Below are 18,267 nucleotides of genomic sequence, written 5' to 3'. Positions count from 1 at the left end.
ATTCGAGAAGCAGCTGGCCCTCCAGGTATTTTCACATTATATAATCTGGCCTCCATTCAGTATAATTTGGACACCCCTGAGGTAAACAAAGACCTGATAGAGTGAAGTGGTAACCAAACAGTAACCTGGTTTAAACTGTAGGTGGCAGCAGAGCGTTATACTGTAGGTTTCTTCACGTAGCAGCTGTCACAGCCCCTCATCACTCTGCAGACAGACGCTGCTCAAAGTGTCCACAGCTACATATATAAATGTGTTTAACTTTAAAGAAATGGGCACGTTATTATTTACATTTGATGTGTAGCTACAGAAATGGGTTAGTGTGCCATCATATTCTTCTTTGTCTTAAAAAACAAAAACAAAAAAAAAAAACGTTTCTAACCATGAATCAGCTTAAGAGAAAACACAACCACACAATTTGATGAGTCATGTTAAAGATTTTTACCTGATGTGGCAGTAAGTTTCAGTTCCCGGGAAACGAAAGTCAAGGAGCATTACCACAGAACATCACCCAGATGCCCCGCCCTTGGCATCGCCTAGACTTCAGCAGGCTATGAATGTGAACACTTCTGCTGCATGCTCAACATTATTTACAGCAAAGCAGATGTTGCATCACTGACTTCAGACCAGCGAATCCAAAGCAGCATCGAAATAAGAAAAAGAAAGAAGAATCAGTAGGCTAATATTTAGAGAACTTCTGAGTTGAGGAAACAGCTAAACGATGAGGTGAGTTCTGCATTTCATATCACTGTAGGAGTAGCCTAAATGATAATGTATTTGGCATTTTCTCAGAGTCCCAGAGCCCGAAATTTCAACATTATGAACTTTAAAAGTCGTTTAAATATTTCTCTCCCTCTTATTCTTTGCTGAGGTTTCTCAATATATTTGTTTGTCTTTTCCGTTCTTCCCTTTCAGCCAGGGCCAAAGGGATTTTAAAATTTGTATTTTCTTTCTAATTTCTGTTCGATTGTGTTCTCAAAGTTTTATCCAACATTTTATATGTGGGGCCCATGAGGGAAGTGAATGGACTGAAAAATGAGCCATGCTGAATATGGGATTGTCCACAGGTTCCATATTGGCCCCGTGCCAAGTGCCTACATGGGTGGGTTTACCCAAGTGGGCCCCAGATAAGATGCCCAATTTGGGCCCATACGCATTTGGTACCCAGGTTGCCGCAGCATTCCATACGTGGAGCTTGTTTGGGCGAAACCACCCATGTGGGCATTATTGGGTTATTTGTAGGGAGCGTCTTCCATGACCCACACAGTACGGCATTGCACATGGTCGGTAAGACGGCGTTGGTGCAGGCTCACTGTCAGAGGGTTATATAATTTACTTCCACTCCTCACTACTTGGCGTGGGATGGCACTCAATGTGGCGGACCCTCTGTGTAAATACGGAAAAGGAGTGGAGGTGGATAGGGTTCAGGGTGTGGTTTGGGAAAGGCCATTTATCTCCTTGTATCATTACCCACCCTCTTTGCTGTGGGACACCATTTTCTGCTTTCATCATGAAGTCCGTCTCATCATTGAGTAGAATGTGGTCTCTAGCCTGGGCTTCCCTGGAAATTTAAAGTTAACTGCAGCTTTAAGAGCACTTGTTTGCACTTCCCCTTATGTGATTAACCAAGCAGCAACCTCTGGGGCTGAAAATGGAGACATGTATCACTGCAGACACATTCTGTTAGCTTACACAAAACAACCAAACAAACTGTGCCCACCACTAGTACAAGACAAGCCCCCCAACATGACGGCTATCTAAACTGTGCCACAATGCTACACTGGAGTGAATACATGAGACCAAATGCAGCAATAATCCACCGTATGATTCATAATATATAAAAACATTATTCACTTTATAAGTAACTAGATGTAACCCTTCCCTTTACCTGTATCCTAACCTTAACCACCTCTCTTTGAACTTAAGACTTCATAGCTAAAATTATTTAATTGCTCACTTAGCAGTAGCATAACAAGATGTAGCCTTCCCATGACCCTTACCCTAACCTTAACCACCACTCTTTTGACGTAAAATGCGTGAGAGATGACTTTTTAGATAACTTACTCGTTTACATTTTATTAAGACTTAGGGGCTGCTTTGAGTGACAGGCTGTTTGCCTATAATGTCCTCGGCTTCTCAGTCAGATCCACCCCTTGCTCCTTCACAGCTCCACCCTCTCACCCAAATATAGTCACTACTGGCTCCAAAAAAGCAAGATGACGGCGGCGGTAATGCTGAACTCAAGGCTTCTGATTTCATTTTGAAGTGGTGCAGCAACGAAAATACTCAGGACATAAAAATACATAGATAGTGGAGTAAACTGGAGTAAAAACTACTTTTACTCCAAAATATTAAAAAAGGGAATTAGAATAAAAGTATACATTTTATTTAGGAAATGTGGAGAAAAAGTAAAAGTTGACTATGTTGTATGAAGTTCAAAACAGATACCAAAAAAAAAAAAAACTTAACCACTGTAACAAAGTATTGTTACTTTGTTACACCATCTACTGAGTATATTACAGTGAAGTTGCACTGGGGCCCACACTGAATGGGGGTGTGTGACCCAAGCGAGTACAGTTGTCAAGGAGTGAGGCCCTACTGACATTGTGCTGCAATAGTTTTTTCCTCTAGAGACCTTCATACTATGTCCAAACCCATCTCTGTCATGGTGTCAAAAAAGTCAGTGGCAAGTAAACAATAACAAAATTATAGGCTTATTCTAAATAAACTATAAAAACTATAAATAAACTTTTGAAAAATATTCAAATTAATATTTTCAAATTGTTTTGGTATTTATGTCATATACATAAAATGATGATTGGTGAGTAATGTGTGTATGTTCAATCTTAAGTCCCTATGTGATCATGCAACTAGACAAAAAGTCTCTGGCAAAGTGAAGCACAAAATCTGTCAAGACTGATGAGCTGAGCACACCAAGGCAGTCCATAGAGACTTGGGTTGGGAACCGGAGGGTCCCCATCTGGACCAAGAAAGGGAGCGTGGACTGGTAGCTGGAGAGGTGCCAGTGCACCTCCGGCAGGCACTGCCGAGGTGCCCCTACTCAGGCACACTGAACCCCCCCAACCCCACTCGGGGCACCTGAGCAAGGCAGCCCCCTCACTCTGACATTTCTCCGCTTAGTGCATGTATAGGTCCTGTTTGTGCATGTGTGTGTTCGGACCTGTGTGTAATTGACAACAAGAGTGAAAAAATTGATTTCCCCTCGGGGATTAATAAAGTATATATATAAAAAAACAAACAAAAAAGCAAGCAGTCATGCCATTCAAATACAAAAGCAGTTGAAGAAAAGACAGTAGAGAAAAGAACAGGAGGAGAAGATTGCTAAATTATTCGGGGGTTTTTTCTAACAGTTGCCAGCCCACGGACAAGGCCCCTCCTAGCAGCAGTCCAACAGTTCAGCATGCTTCAGGATCTACCCCGCTGCCCTCAGTGGTGTGTCAAGGAACATGCAGCAGGTAATATTGGTCTTGATAATCGGAATGTTAGGCTTACATTTTAGATACAAATTTTAAGACAAGGGATGCGTGTTATACATGTATTATGTAGGCTAAACTGTAGGCTACAAGTAAATTAATGTCTCTACCAGGTGGATAGCCAGCCGATGAATTATTATGGTAAGCTAACTGATAGTCGAGTGGATGCTGGCTATTCCTAGCATTAGATAACCATTATATGTACATATTTTCAGTTGCAGGCCTAACCACTCAGAGACAGGGTCAGAACCAGGCAGTTTAGTTGCAGTCAGCCTCAAGCGGCCTGACTGAGGCAGGAACTCCTACTGGAGATGACAGAAGCCGGTCAGTACCAGTGATACAGAACAAGAGCAGGAGGACCAGCCACAGCCACTTCAGCCTCACTCCACAGATAGAGGACATTTTGATGAAAATATTATAGAGCCTGCTGTAAAACATTATAACTACAGGGTCTTGTAAACCTAGGGGTCCTTTCCCCAAAAATCAGCATAATTGTTGTTTTTCTGAAGGGTTGTATCATAAAACTACAAAGGCCAGTATCAAACCACTGCATAGTTCACTTTGCTACTCTCCAAAATTGGACTGTGTATGCTATGAGCCCTGCTGGCTATTTGGAGACCACAGCTCACCTTGCTATAACAATGCATGGGTGACACGAGTCCTCTGAAATACATGTTGGAGCCTGTGTGGTGTATGAACATTGGAAACTCCATGGTCTCCATTGATGCACAGCTGGAGAGGGACATGCGTGATGTAGTGCTCTTTTGGAGACAAGTGCTGGAGCACATTGTGAATGTGACGCTAACACTGGCTTCTTGCAACTTAGTGTTTCGGGGACAAGAGACATTTTTGGACAGCCAAACAGTAGACATTTCATTGCCATTATCGAGATGCTGGCAAGCTATGACCCAGTGCTGCAAGAGCTGATCAAACCACCCAAGGGGTCAGTCAAATACCTCAGCCCCTCTATCCAAAATGAGCTCATATATATTTTGTCACAGTGAGTTCAGAAGGACATTACAGCTGAAATAAACCAAGCTCCATTTTTTTTCAGTTATTATGGCCACCACACAAGATCCGTCCAAGCGACATCAGCTTAATCAAGTGTACAGATATGTCACCATAGTAAGGAACCTGATGGACATAGCTATCAACGTCAAAGTAACTGAAGCTTTTCTGGAATTTGAGGAGGCATCTGACACATCTGCAAATGAGCTGGAAAACGAAATCCTAGTATTTTTAAATGTCATGGGCAGTGCTATGACGGAGTGGCCAATATGAGTGGTGGTTATGTGGGAGTATAGGCCAGCATAAGGGAAAAGGAACCACTTGGGACATATGTACACTGTGCGGCACATAACCTCAACGTAGTGCTGAATGATGGAGTAAAAAACATCTCAGAGGTGGCACAGTTTTATGACACCAAAGAACATTTGTATATATTTTTGGTCACAGCATTAAAAGGTAGGCCATGTTCACTGATACTGGCATTATCTCCACAGAGCTCTCAGCTCACTGAATGTAGCACTGAAGCACCTTTGCCCCACCCGCTGGTCTTCTAGATATGAGTCCATTGTTGCTATATGGTGCAGATATGTGGATGTAATGAAAGCACTGACAAAAATATCTCTGACCAGTGACAAGGACGATGAGTGTGGTGAAGCAGCGGGAAATAAGAAAAAAATGAGAAATGAGTTGTGACTCAAGGTTTTTGTACTAAAATGCCCAAAAAAGTCTGTGTTCATTTCAGCACCACACTGAAATGGACAGCTCCTTCGCTCACAGGTGTTTGTCGTCACTTTTTAGAACTTTGATTATCACAGCACTGTCAACGGTTCTCATAACTTTCTCTGTGACCTCCGTACTTCACAAATACAATAGCCTAGGTAACACATTTTGTCTGTAAAATCCAACACATGGCTGGTAGTTGATACATATGCCTAATTGTGTGTCCGTATCTAAGTGTGAGTGTATGATTAGGTACGTGTGTGCTTCGTAACTACAAAGCCCAAGGCCCATCATAATATCCTGCACTGGGGCCCTTTGTTACAAACTTGAACCACTGATCAACCTACTGATGATGTGTTTTAATATGTGTTATCTGTATTCTCCATCAGTGCTGCTCAGAGTCAAACAACACTGGAGTCCAAACTGGAGTCCCTGCAGTGCCACTTCACCTGGGATCTGGACCCTAGCAGGTCCAAACTTCTCCGCCTCAGGGACAATCTGGAAGACATCGGCACCGAGGAGGGAAACAGCTGGCTGGGTCACATTTACAACCTGCGGGGGTTCATTCAGTACAAGCTGGGGTTTAAAGAAGATGCCCAGAGTTTGTTCAGCAAGGCTGCAGAGGCCTTCCGCCAGATGAGAAACGCAGATGAAGGTCCCTGGTTAGTGGTGAACTATGGGAACCTGGCTTGGCTGCACCACCACCTGGGAGAACAAGCAGAGAGTCAGGCTTACCTGTCAAAGGTCGATGCCCTGATCAATAAATACCCATCTCCATGCCAGGATGAGCTCCATCCAGAGATGTGTGCTGAAAAAGCCTGGACCCTGATGAAGTTCAGCGCAGAACAAAAGCAGCTGGCTGCAGATTACTTTGAGAAAGCCATCAGGATGCAGCCAGGCATGGTGGAGTGGAACACCAGCCATGTCATAGGGTTAGTGGGTGCTTATAGGCACAACAACAAAAAACCTGGGGCTGACATCTTGGAGAAAATGAGAATCGCCAAGGAACACGATCCAGAGAACTTGTACCTCGCTGTTTTGTACCTTGAGCAATGTGCTAAGAAAGGAGACAGAATTGAAGATGAAGCACGTGAGTTAGCCACAAAGGTTTTGAGAAATCCTGTCAGCACCTACAGCGGTACGAAAGCATTATTAAGGGTTTATGGAAACTATGTATCTATGGATGAGGCCATTGATTTGGCAGAGGAGGCTCTGGATAACCATCCAGATGAGCGTTATCTGAAGAGGTGTGTTGCACTCTGCTACAAATGGAAGATCTACGGAGACAAGCGCCCAAAGCAAAGCATGATAGACAGAGCAATCAGTCTCCACAAGGAGGTGATTTCTCTTTACCCTCATTATTCACTGATGAAGACCATATCACTTGCAAATATATACGCAAAGTCAAATCGGGAACAGGCTAAAGCTGAGCAGATATTCCAGGAACTGCTACAGAGGGATCTGGAACCTGCAGACAAACAACTGCTTTACACCTACTATGCAAAACATTTATACTTCAATCAAAAGAACTTTCAAAAGTCAATAAAATATAACATGAAGGCAGCAGCGATACCGCAACAGTCTTCCTTTCGTGAGAGCAGTATCAGAGCTCTAGAGAAGGTTCAACACAAAGGTAGGAACCGAATGTGTAGAGAAATAGAGGAGTTTCTGGCAAATCTGGAAGAGCCATAGTGTTTATAACAGCACTGGCTCTACTCATCAGTTGGATTACATATACATTAGCAAAACTTTATTTGGGCCAATTGCCGAAAAGATTAATTCTTGAAAAAAAGTTGAATTGGAAGTGGGAAACTTAAAATGACGTGCCAGGGAAAAAAAATTGGCCCAATTCAGTGCGAACTAGAGCAGATTTACTTTGTCCCTGCAAATGAATCCTCTACTACAGATTACACTGAAATTTATAGATTTAGCCAAAATTTTGCCATTATAAATGAAAGCTGAACGACTTGGGAAAATAATGGAATTGTGATTTTTTGTAGACCAATATTGTGATCATGATTTAGTATGCAAGTTCCTTATCTTTCTCTGTCTTCTTCCTTGTCTGTATTGCTATTGAAAAATAAATCTGAATCTTATGGATCACCTGCCAGGAACAAGTATTGTAAAAAAACACACACCTAAGTGCACACTGATTATGGAGTCCCTTCGGGATTTTGCAGGCTTTTTTGGGATTATTATGGCCTAAAATGCCTGATTTCATGGCAGGTTTTCTAAGAAATTGCAATGCATGTTGCAGTGTATCAAAGGCTTTTTTTCTCTTCTTTGCAATGAAACTCCTGGAGCTGGGGTTGCAGCTATATACCAGTTTAAGGTATACCGTGAAAATTGACAATTGTCATACCGTATCCAATTGCTTATCTAAGATATTGAGAAAAAAAATGAAACTTGAAGGACGATCTCAACTATATTTTAGTCATTTTCAAAAGGCAGACTTACAGTACATACTTACATACATACTTACATTTTAAAAAATGGTTTCAAGTTTCAATTATAGTAATAAAACATTTGTTCAGCCAAAGACAACCCCTCTGACTTTTTTTGATGATATATTCAAAATTGAAGGCAACTTGGTGTGGACATTTTTGTATTGATGTGCTTCTATTTTTTTGCAGTGACCTGTCAGATATCTCTCTCCTCCCCGTCAGAGTGTGTGCATGTGTTTGGGTGTGAGAGGATGATAGAAAGTAGGTGGTGTTAGCAGATTTTGATAAGATGTTTACTATATTTCTGTAAGTATTTCCCTTTGCTCTGTATTTTAGGTTTATATAAAAACATAATATGCTGTGTATATGAAATATATTCTGTTTCTGATTAGCAATCTAATAGTTGATTTGATGTATAACATGATGAATAATATTATTCTCAAATGCAACTGACTGTACGTACAGGAAGCATGTCAGGTCTGTGTCTCAGTTGTATACAACGCTATTAAATAAACGTTATAAACACCAAGAAATCTTGAAGATGTTTTGTTGTGGTGGTTTCTGTACAAGAAGTTAATGTACTCCACACAATTTTGCAGTATTGCACACAGGTTGCTGATGGACATTAATCCAATTAGCCTACAAGTTTTAAAAGCTACTGCAACATGAAATGTATTGTTTTACTTTCAATTTAAAAGTGGGACCACAGTGGCATGCAAACGTTTGGGCACCCCTGGTCAAATTTTTGTTTACTGTGAGTAGTAAAGTAAGAAGAAGATGAACTGTTTTCCAAAAGGCATGAAGTTAATATGACACATTTCTTCAGTGTTTTAAACAAGATTACTTTTTAGTTTCAGTCTTTTACAGTTTTAAAACAACAAAAAAAGAAAAGGGCCTGAAGGAAAAGTGTGGGCACCCTGCATGGTCAGTGCTTAGTAGCGCCGCCCTTTGGCAAGTATCACAGCTTCAAAAGTCTTTCAGTTCTTGTTTGGGGGATTTTCACCCATTCTTCCTGCAAAGGGCGTCTAGCTCTGTGAGATTCTTGGACTGTCTTGCATGCACTGCTCTTTTGAGGTCTATCCACAGAGTTTTAATGATGTTTAGGTCAGGGGACTGTGAGGGCCATGGCTAAACCTTCAGCTTGCGCCTTCTTGATGTTGACCATTGTGGATCTTAAGGTGTGTTTCATTTTATTGTCCGATTGTAAAAGCCATCCTCTTACAGATAGTGTGATATTTGCTTCCAGAATTTGCTATGCTAATGTTCCCCATGTCACTGGCTGCAACACAAGCCCAAAGCATGATTGATCCACCTACGTGTTTAACAGTTGCACATGAAATTCTGCATCCTTTTTTCCCTCCAAACTTACCTTTACTAATTTAGTTCAAAAAGTTCTATTTTAACTTCATCAGTCCACAGGACTTGTTTCCCAAAAAGCATCAAGCCTATTTAGATGTTCCTTTGCAAACCTCTAAAGATGAGTTTTGTGGTGAGGACACAGGAAAGGTTTTCCTGATGACTCTTCCATGAAGGTCATATTTGTACAGGTGTTACTGCACAGTACCTGCATGTAATCCCCTCTCTCTCCCCCTTTCCTATTGCTCTTAAGTTGTACTATCAAATAAAGGCAAAAAAAAGAAAAAAAAGGAAATGTTCAATGTGTCAAAATAAATGTTTTTCAGTGAAGCAGAACGCTGTCAGTGTGAAGTAGTCAGTGGTGTAGTGGAGGGTATACACAGGTATACTGTGTATACCCTCCTCTTTTTGTGACTGTTTGTAGTATATCCACCTATCAGCCAAAAAGCCACTGGAGTATATACGACAGCATACACCCACCTCATCAACTACCACCACACCACTTCAAGTAGTAACCAAACAGTAACCTGGCTATAATGGTAGGTGGCAGCAGAGCGTTATAATGCAGCTGTATCCAGATAACAGCTGTCCTAGCTCTTCAAACTGACACCCTGCACACAGCTGCAGCTCAAAATGTCAACATATATTAAATACATAGAGGTGTATAAAATAACACCTTCATATTTCCATGTGATATGTACACATGTACATATCACGTACTGTCACTGTCTATAAAAAATATTTACACACAGGCCCTACATGTGTACATAAAAGCCCTGCCTAGTCTTTATATTATAGCTACAAAAGAAAATATGGTTTCTAACCTTTTATCAACTTATAAGAAACTATGATTACAAAATTTGACGAGTCATGTTTTTTTTTTCCCAGGTAGGCCCTATGTGACTGTAGGTTTCCAATCCTACTTTACACAGAAATGCCCCGCCTCTACAATTTGCTTTGACTTCAGTGTGACCATTTAAAGCCGCATGCTCAGCAACACCGCATTACAGCAAAGCAAAAACTGGACAATACTGACTTCAAACCAGCCATCCCAAAGCAAAGTCAAGTGCAAAATCCAGCTGAACTAACTAATATTTAGCAACCCACTGAGTCAAGGAAACAACTGAATGATGAGGTAAGTAGCTCCAGAGACCTTCCCATTTCCTCCCTTTTGTCTTCACTCTTTACTTTTCTCCCTTCTACATTTCTTGTTATTCTCCTTTCAAGGTTCTAAGTTAATTTATTGTCATTCTAGAACACAGGGTTTCACGACGAAAGGTCGGTTGTAGTCTGTTTATGTGACACAAGTCCACACGATTTATGATGGAGTACCAAGGATGGGTTGTGGTGGCACAGCAGCAGATACTTCAGTATCTCATGCATAATAGCAGCAGGGTGAACAATCTGTCGCTGGTGTAGGTTTTGTCTTCTGGTATCCTCTGTGCAGGTACCTCACCACACAGTATTACTGCAAGAATGCCTTTATTGTCATTGCATGTAGCATACAACGAAATTTGTTGTCTCCTCTAAAGGATAACTATTCTTTCAAGCAGGCAAGCACACAAAAAAAGTGGATAAGTAGCCTTAAAGTATGAAATGTAAGTACATAAAACAGAGCAAAGTGCAGTGTGCTTGTGTGGCAAGGGGGTAGGTAAATTTTAGTGGGTTTGTGTGGTGTAGTGGTGGTGTCAATAAGGGAAGAATAAGGAGTAAGCCAGACAACGCCACCTGGGGAGTTTTACCACAGGAAATACTTTAAGATACCTTGAAAATTGTTTAGAAGGTAGATGCTAAGGCACATTGGTTCATTAGTGATTAAGAGTCTGAGACGTGTTGTCACAATTAAAGCAGAAATTTTATTTATGATAAGTAAAATAATAAAAGTAAACAGCAGGGGCTGGAGCTGCTGAAAAGGAAGAGGAAGGTTATTAATAAACAAGAAATAACTGGGGGTTGTGATAACTGAGGAGATGTGGGAGGACATCTGGGATAATGCAAGGAAAATAACAGTTACCGGACAACAGCGATGCAACGTAAGGTACTGCATAGAGCACATGTTGCTCCAAACCGTCTCTCCAAATACAGAAAGGATGTCTGTCCATTTTGTCTTAAATGTAAGGCAGGAACTGGTGATCTTGTTCACTGTTTCTGGTCTTGTGTAAAAATACAAAAATATTGGAATGATGTCTTATTTGAAATACGGAAGGTTCTGAAGAAGGAACTTGAACTCGACCCGGTCTCCCTCCTTCTGGGTCTTCCCAGTGGCCGTGTAACTGATATATATCAGAAAAAAATGTATAATGTCATGACATTTTGTGCCAGGAAAAATATTCTTCAGCACTGGACTTCAGATAAAGCCCCCTCAGTCGTGGGATGGCATAGGACAATAATCGAATATATACCTCTGTACTTTCCGACCTGTCTCCTGCACTACAAAACTGATGCCTTTGAAAGAATATGGAAACTGTTTCTTGATTATATCAATGTAAATATTTCTGCTATACTGACAAGGGCATTTGTATAAAGAACTGTATTATTTTTCTTTATTTAGCTCCCATTACATTTCACCCTATACTGTATAATGTACCTGTCACATTTACTTGGAACTGATCTTTCTGTTCGCGATTTTGGTTTTTATGTTGTTACTCCCAGCTTGTTTTTGTTTTTGTTTGGTCCTGACTTGTGTATGTTTGTTTATTGACAAAAATGAATAAACACATAAAAAATAAATAAACAAGAAATAACCCAAAAACGACAAAATTACTTTATTACAATTTGTGCTAAAGAGAGGACTAAATTGTACACAAAAACATGCTTTTGGCACATACCTGGTGTAAACAAACAGGAGCAGCCACAACAAAGACGGGGAATGAGACAAGAAGAGGGAGAACAAAGTCCTACAGGTACTATATATTACCCGGCCCTGATTAGGAGGTTGGCCAAGGGAGAGTCAGGCCCAGGCTGCATTCACCCTACACACTTATGTTCTCCTGCATCACTGGGAGCATTCCCACCACACTTGTTAGAGCTCCCAACAGCTGCATCTGTGCGCTAATGCTCGGTATCAGTGTTCTGGGTGGTTTTAATCACCCTCTGCAGAGCCCTCCTGTCCTGGACCCTGCACATCCCATGCCAGTCTCTATTGTTTCCAGTCAGGTGTCTTTCTATTGCTCCTTTGTAAAAGTTAACAAGAACTTGGCACAGGAAGTTTCCTTCATAATTAATTAAAACTGTTCACTTGGTTGACCTCTGCTCCATTGATGTAGACAGGGGCGTGTGTCTTAGTCTCCTTTTTTCTAAAATCAACTGTCAGGTCCCTGGTTTTACTGACATTGGTTCCTTATTTCCTTTCAGCCAGGGCCAACAACTATTTATACCACACTACCAGAAATATAATTTTGGAGAATTTGGAAAAATGCTAAATGTATCAATAAAATATGCTCTATATTTTTAGTTCAGTTTTTTTTTCTTTTTTGCCATATTGTATTTCCTCAGTGGTAGTTAAGGCTCTGCTTTCAGTCATCTTTCTTCAGTTCCGTGACGTCCTATCCATTTTTTCATTATTATCTCCTCAGTTCTTCCCTTCCTTCCTTCCCTTACTTTCCTCTTTCTTCCCCCATCTGTCCTCCCATTCTTCTTTTACTTAAATTTTTTTCTTCATTGCTTTATGCTTTCTTCTTCTGTTCTTTCCTCATCCATTCCATCTCTCACTCACTATTGTTTCATTTTAATTTTTTTACTCACTGTTTTGTTTCTACCTGGGAATGGCAGACCACTCCAGTCTGGTCTCCATTTTTAAAGAGGGGGACCAGAAACTGTTCACCAATCATCTGAGGTATTACACTGTTCAGCCTCCCTGGGAAAGTTCATTCCAGTGCACTGGAAAGGAGGCTCTGATCGCTTGTCAAATCCCAAAACCAGGAGGAGCAATGAGGATTCCATCTTGGCTGTGGAACAGTGGATGAGCTCTATACCATTACAGGGTTGTTGAGGGGGGTCATGGGAGTTTGCTCATCCAGTCTACATGTGTTTTGTGGACTTAGAGATGGGTTATGACTGTGTCCCCACAAAGTCCTGTTGTGGGTACTTCAGGAGGATGCAGAACCGGGCAGAGCCGTTGCTATGAGCCATCTGGTCTCTATATAACCAGACTGAAGGCTAAGACTCTACTCTCATCAAAAGTCAAACATGTTCTCAGTTGGTGCTGGCCTCTGCAAGAGCTGACTCTTGTCACAAGTTCTGTTTGAAATCTTTTTGGAGAGGATCTCAAGGTGCAGTTGGGGACCTAAAAATTACATCTCTGCTCTTTGCAGATTATGTGATTCTGTTGTTTCATCAGAATGTGACCTTCAGCACACACTAGGGTGGTTTTCAGTCGAGAGTGAAGTCATAAGAGTCACCAACTCCAAGTCTGAGGTCATGGGTCTCAAGTAAAGGAGTTCATGCATCTTTGGGCAAGTATAAAATGGAGCGTGAGATCTTCAGGCAGATTGATGTCGCGTCAATGGTAATATGGGTGTTGTATCGGACCATCAATGAAACTGGAGCTGAGCTAGAAGGCAAAGCTTTGGATTTTCTACTCAGCTACATTCTAACCCTCAGCTATGATCATCCACTTTGGGTAGTGACTGAAAGAATGAGGTTGTGGGCACAAGTAGCCCAAATGAGATTCCTCTGTTAGGTGGCTGGGCTCAGCTTTAGAGGGTGAGGAGCTCAGACATTTGGGAACTCAGGAGACCTCAAGCTAGACCCAGATTATGCTGGAGAGATTTTATATCTCATCCGGCATGGCAACGCTTCAGGATACCTTGTGAGAAACTGGAAAATGTTGCTGGGGAGAGGGAATGGATGGATGTTGTATTTCCCATCATTAGTCTATTCCTTTTTTAATACTGTTTACTTGCTGTCTATTCAGTGTTTCTTACTCCACTCCTTTCTTCCCTCTTTATTTCCTTCCCATACATTCATTGTTCCTTACTCAATTTTTCCATCCTTTTTTTCTTTCTTCTTTCCTTGCTGTCCATCCAGTGCTCCTTACTCCATTTCAATCTTCCTTACTTCCCTGCTCCCTTCCTGAGACAAAAAGTGGTTATCCGAGCAAAGTATGTCAAAAGAATTTCTTCGTAATGACTTTTAAAGCAACAGAGATCGGAGCCAGAGTATCAAAGTTTAACAAAGATTTATTTTCTTGTACAAGAAGGAGCGTTTCACAGTGCAACACACAAGGTGAGGTTACAGAGAAAAAGGCTCCCTGGAGGAGCGTTTGCTATCAGCTATTATACAGCACAAGTGGGCGGGGAAGCTCGGATGTTTCAGTTCTCTATCAAGTACACACTTGTAGATAACGTCACAATCATCTTCAGTCCCTCTGTTGGAACAATACCCTGCCTGTCTGGCCCTCCAAATGGCCTGTCCTTGATTTGTCTCCGATCCAAGCCTCCCTGTCCTCCCTTACAGATACAGTGCTGATGAATCTGCTGACGTTGTGGTGTTTAAGTACAAAACAGAAACAGTATCCTACTGACCGGTACACAGCGTACATACACAGCGTGATCATAATTTTTATAACATTTCCCCCCTGTCCCAGGTCTTCATCATTCTTGTCATTTCATTCTGTTTCTTTCGGACAGGAAAATTCTCCCCACGGCCCGCTGCCCCGGCGGCCATAAATCGATGTCAAGAAGTGTTTCAATCACATGTGTATGCGTAATCATATTTCAAGAATTTTAAAAACATCAAGTCTGACAATAATCATTGCTTATATGAGCATTTCTTATGCCTTCTAAAAAATAAAAGAACTTGTCCCCAGTCGGGCTGACCCAATATGTGGACCTCTCCCTGCCTGGAGACCCTAACCCTCATATGTGAAAGAAATAGAAAACCTATAAATGTATATACAAAGTACTGCCAGTCTTTTTCTCTTAAGCATACATTGCATCAGAACACTATAACTTCCTTCCAGATTTTCTATAGGTTCGTCATTGTGCTGTGGAATAAAGATTAAGCAGGTGTCTCATCTCCAAAACGTTCGTAGATGGAGTCCTCTCTCACTTGGAGCTGAACATACTCTCTATAGATCTCTTCGCCTTCGTTTCTAACCTCGATATGTCCTCCGAACATAACATGTCTGTCGTAGTTGTTATCTGTGGAGACAGGCTGATACAACACCTGTTGCCGAGTTAGAGTAGTAGTCTTCAGTTTCTGCATCAATTCTCTTAATGGAATGCAACAACAACCACAGGTGATCAGAATAGCAAGCATGATTCCCACTGATAATAACATGGCCTTAAAGGGCCAGTGTGTAATATTTGGCATGGTTTATTGTCAATCTGAATCTGAATCTGAATATTCTACCCATTAATATGTTTATACAAGTGTATTATCGCTATAAAATAAAATTCGTTTGGTTTTCGTAGCCTTATAATTATGCTTTATATATATATATATATATATATATATATATATATAGCAAGGGCCTTGCTTTAGAGAGATCGCCATCTTGCGCCGCCATGTATGTACGGCAGACCGAGTGGACAATCCAGCCAGCCAGAGAACGCGTTTCGCGTGTATAAATGAACCAACGAAGACAGCGGAAGAAAGGAAGAAGGAGAAGGAAACAGCAGGGTGTTAGTAGTTCGTCGATAGAGAGTAGTGAAAAGTTTTTTTAGTTATAAAGTTTGCGAATGGACCACACTTACCACGCAACAGGAGAGAATGAACCCGAACCGTCATCTGTGAGGAAAAGAAGACGCAACTTCACTCCTTGTGATGCACTCTCTGCGCCGCTTTTCCTCCTGGTGATACATCTCCCCAACGATGGCAGCAGTAGCACCGAATCCCATTCTGTGCATTCAGCCTCTCTTCTCACCCGCTCAGCATCCAACACATGGAGTTCCTCATCTGTATGCTCCGGCTCAAACAGGTATGGCTCTGGGTCTGTGTCCGCTACAAGAAACTCTTCAAAATCGCGTTCAAAGTCGTCCATTGCAGCTACTATAGTCCGGAGATATTGCTAGGCTAAATAAACAGCTGAGCTCTGTTTACAGGCTACGCTGTCAGTCAGTGTGCGGGCTGGAGATTGAGCAGAGAGGGGTGAGGGGTCCCCACTCAGCATGGTAAACGAGTATGTGTGTAAAGTTATGAAGTGTGTCTGTTACGCCAGAAGAGTCAGAGTTTGGGACGGAGTGGAGTGTTACCGGAGTTTCTGGAGTGCTCAAATAAACGGGCCTTTTTCCCGAACACTCCTCTGGTCTCCTGCTCGTGAGGGATTCATCACAATATCGTAACATGGTTTAGATTTCTAAATAAACATTCACCTCATCGCTAGACAGACCTACTCCTGAAAAACTTGTGCGCAAGACTTTTTGTCCCTACGAGGCCGCTGTCATTTACCCGACGGGAGGGGTGAGCGAGTGAGCCCTGCAATCTAGAATTTGACCACTGATGTCACTGTTTCCAATGGTTTTCAACCCATTTTACACACTGGCCCTTTAAGGGTGTCTGCCCATTTCCCAAACATGGTTTCCAGCCACCCAGTAAAAGGATCTGAGATACCTGAATTCTCTGCCAGCTCTTCCGCCAGTGATGTCAGTCCCTCCAACGCCTTTGTGATGCTTCCGTCAGGAGCTGTATTGTTGGGAATGAACAGAGACTCCCAAAGATCTTACATACTCCGCCTTCTTTGGCTAATAGCATATCTACAGCTATTCTGTTTTGCCAGGTCATCAAGCTAGTTTTGTCCAATTGCTCGAGAACACCTTTAAATCTATCACAAGAATGATTAATGAAGCATTGTTGGTTGTAATAGATGTAATTTATCCAATCCACATTTTTATTTATCGTTACCCACCGAGAGAGGAGTGATTCAAATCCTGCTGCTATCTGGTTCCTGGCTTTAAACTCATTTGGGACACCCCGGGGGAACACCAATCGAATCCAGATAGACTCTGGAATCAAATGAAGTAGGTATTGCCGCGTCACGTTTGACTCTGTGCATTTCCTCTGATGTCAGCTTGGGAAACTGTGGACTCGTGGGAAGCAAGTAAGTAGGCTTGGGTCTTATCTCCTCCACAGTACCACCATGTATCTGAGCGTGCATATTCGTGATTAGTTACCAGGTCATCAGTAATCCCATAGGGATTCTTCCTCACTACAATTGTAGTATTACAGCCTGTTAGGTCTCCCACTCCTTGTCCTCCGTTCAATCCGCATTCTCTGGACAGGCAGGTATAGTTCCCCTTGTACAGCATGAACAATTGTGTAATAACCTTAGTTGAGACAGCTGGAAACAGATACTTGAGAGTGATACAGTTATTTGCAGAAGAGTCAGTTTTGTACAGACTGAGCATACACTTGAACCCTTGAAGATCACTGTGAGGATTAAGTGGAATGGGAACTATTCCCAATGATGGCCTTGCTGCTGCGCAAGCTATGCTGTCAGTTGCTAGTCCGGAAGTCTTTAGTGGTGAAAGAAATCCATCGTAGCCATGCATTGTCGTCCTTATAACCTGTCTCTAATTCTAGTACGTCCTGTAAGTCATCAACCTTTATATACTGTACTGGGTTGTTTCTATCCGTTGCGATAGGTGACAGTGTGGTAGTCATAGTCATGTCATGAAGGCGATCATCTGGCCCTGCAGGTAGAGATGGAGAAGTTGTCCCTGAATCTATGACCTCTAAACCTAATTGTCCCATAGGGTCGTCTCCTTTAACACATGCTGCTAACACGAGAGTCATTGAATCCTCAGGACAAGGATCCTTTACTGTTATTATCAAGGGATTACATTCTCCTTTACTGCAACCTGGTTGGTGAGCAGGTTTGAAAATGGTGAGCCTATCTAACAGTGGTGGTCGCGTTCCTCCGCAGGTCTCGGATGCTGCTATCCATGGCTTATAATTCCAGTTTCGTGTTCCGGTGTTCCACCCTACTAGGCTCCATTCTTCACACCAAGCTCCCCAACCCCCTTTCAAATTCAAATGTCTTGTTACACATAAATACTTGTCCGGTCCTGCTAAGGTTTCCTGATTCACCTTTCCACACTCTGCAACATCACAAAAATCTATTTTAGCCACACATGGGGATTCTCTGGAGCTGCAATAGATGGTTGCTCTAGGTTTTATGACACCTCCCTTATTCTCAGGAGTGGGACTACACTCCCAGGTAGGATCTGAGTCGCATTTGTCATCCCTTCACCGTCATACTGCTCGCAGATCCAGAGAATCAGTATCACTATAATTTTTGTAACCAC

At 41.9% G+C, this 18,267-nt stretch overlaps 1 protein-coding gene and 1 pseudogene across 4 annotated transcripts in view; both read left to right on the top strand.

The window, feature by feature from the left end:
- The window catches only part of LOC125895882 (interferon-induced protein with tetratricopeptide repeats 1-like), a 33,379-nt gene that overhangs the window by 6,657 nt on the left and 8,455 nt on the right, over window positions 1–18,267 (top strand). Inside the window, exons 2-3 of one of the 4 annotated variants that reach the window (XM_049588062.1) lie at window positions 3,369–3,473; window positions 5,609–8,224. The exons of 1 other annotated variant lie outside the window; for it this stretch is intronic. In XM_049588062.1, coding sequence (XP_049444019.1) covers window positions 3,369–3,473; window positions 5,609–6,911 — 1,408 coding nt within the window. In that variant the 3' untranslated portion in view covers window positions 6,912–8,224. Of the gene's footprint in view, window positions 1–3,368; window positions 3,474–5,608; window positions 8,225–9,974; window positions 10,155–18,267 lie in introns of those variants that run through there. 2 more of the 4 variants (XM_049588065.1, XM_049588064.1) reach the window with 2 other exon arrangements.
- Window positions 397–18,267, top strand: part of LOC125895883 (interferon-induced protein with tetratricopeptide repeats 1-like) — a 69,777-nt pseudogene continuing 51,906 nt past the window's right edge.

Source organism: Epinephelus fuscoguttatus, linkage group LG10 (genome assembly GCF_011397635.1).
Source record: "Epinephelus fuscoguttatus linkage group LG10, E.fuscoguttatus.final_Chr_v1".
Lineage (NCBI taxonomy): Eukaryota > Metazoa > Chordata > Actinopteri > Perciformes > Serranidae > Epinephelus > Epinephelus fuscoguttatus.
Note: the sequence above shows the minus strand (reverse complement) of the source record. Positions and strands in the feature narration are given on the sequence as shown.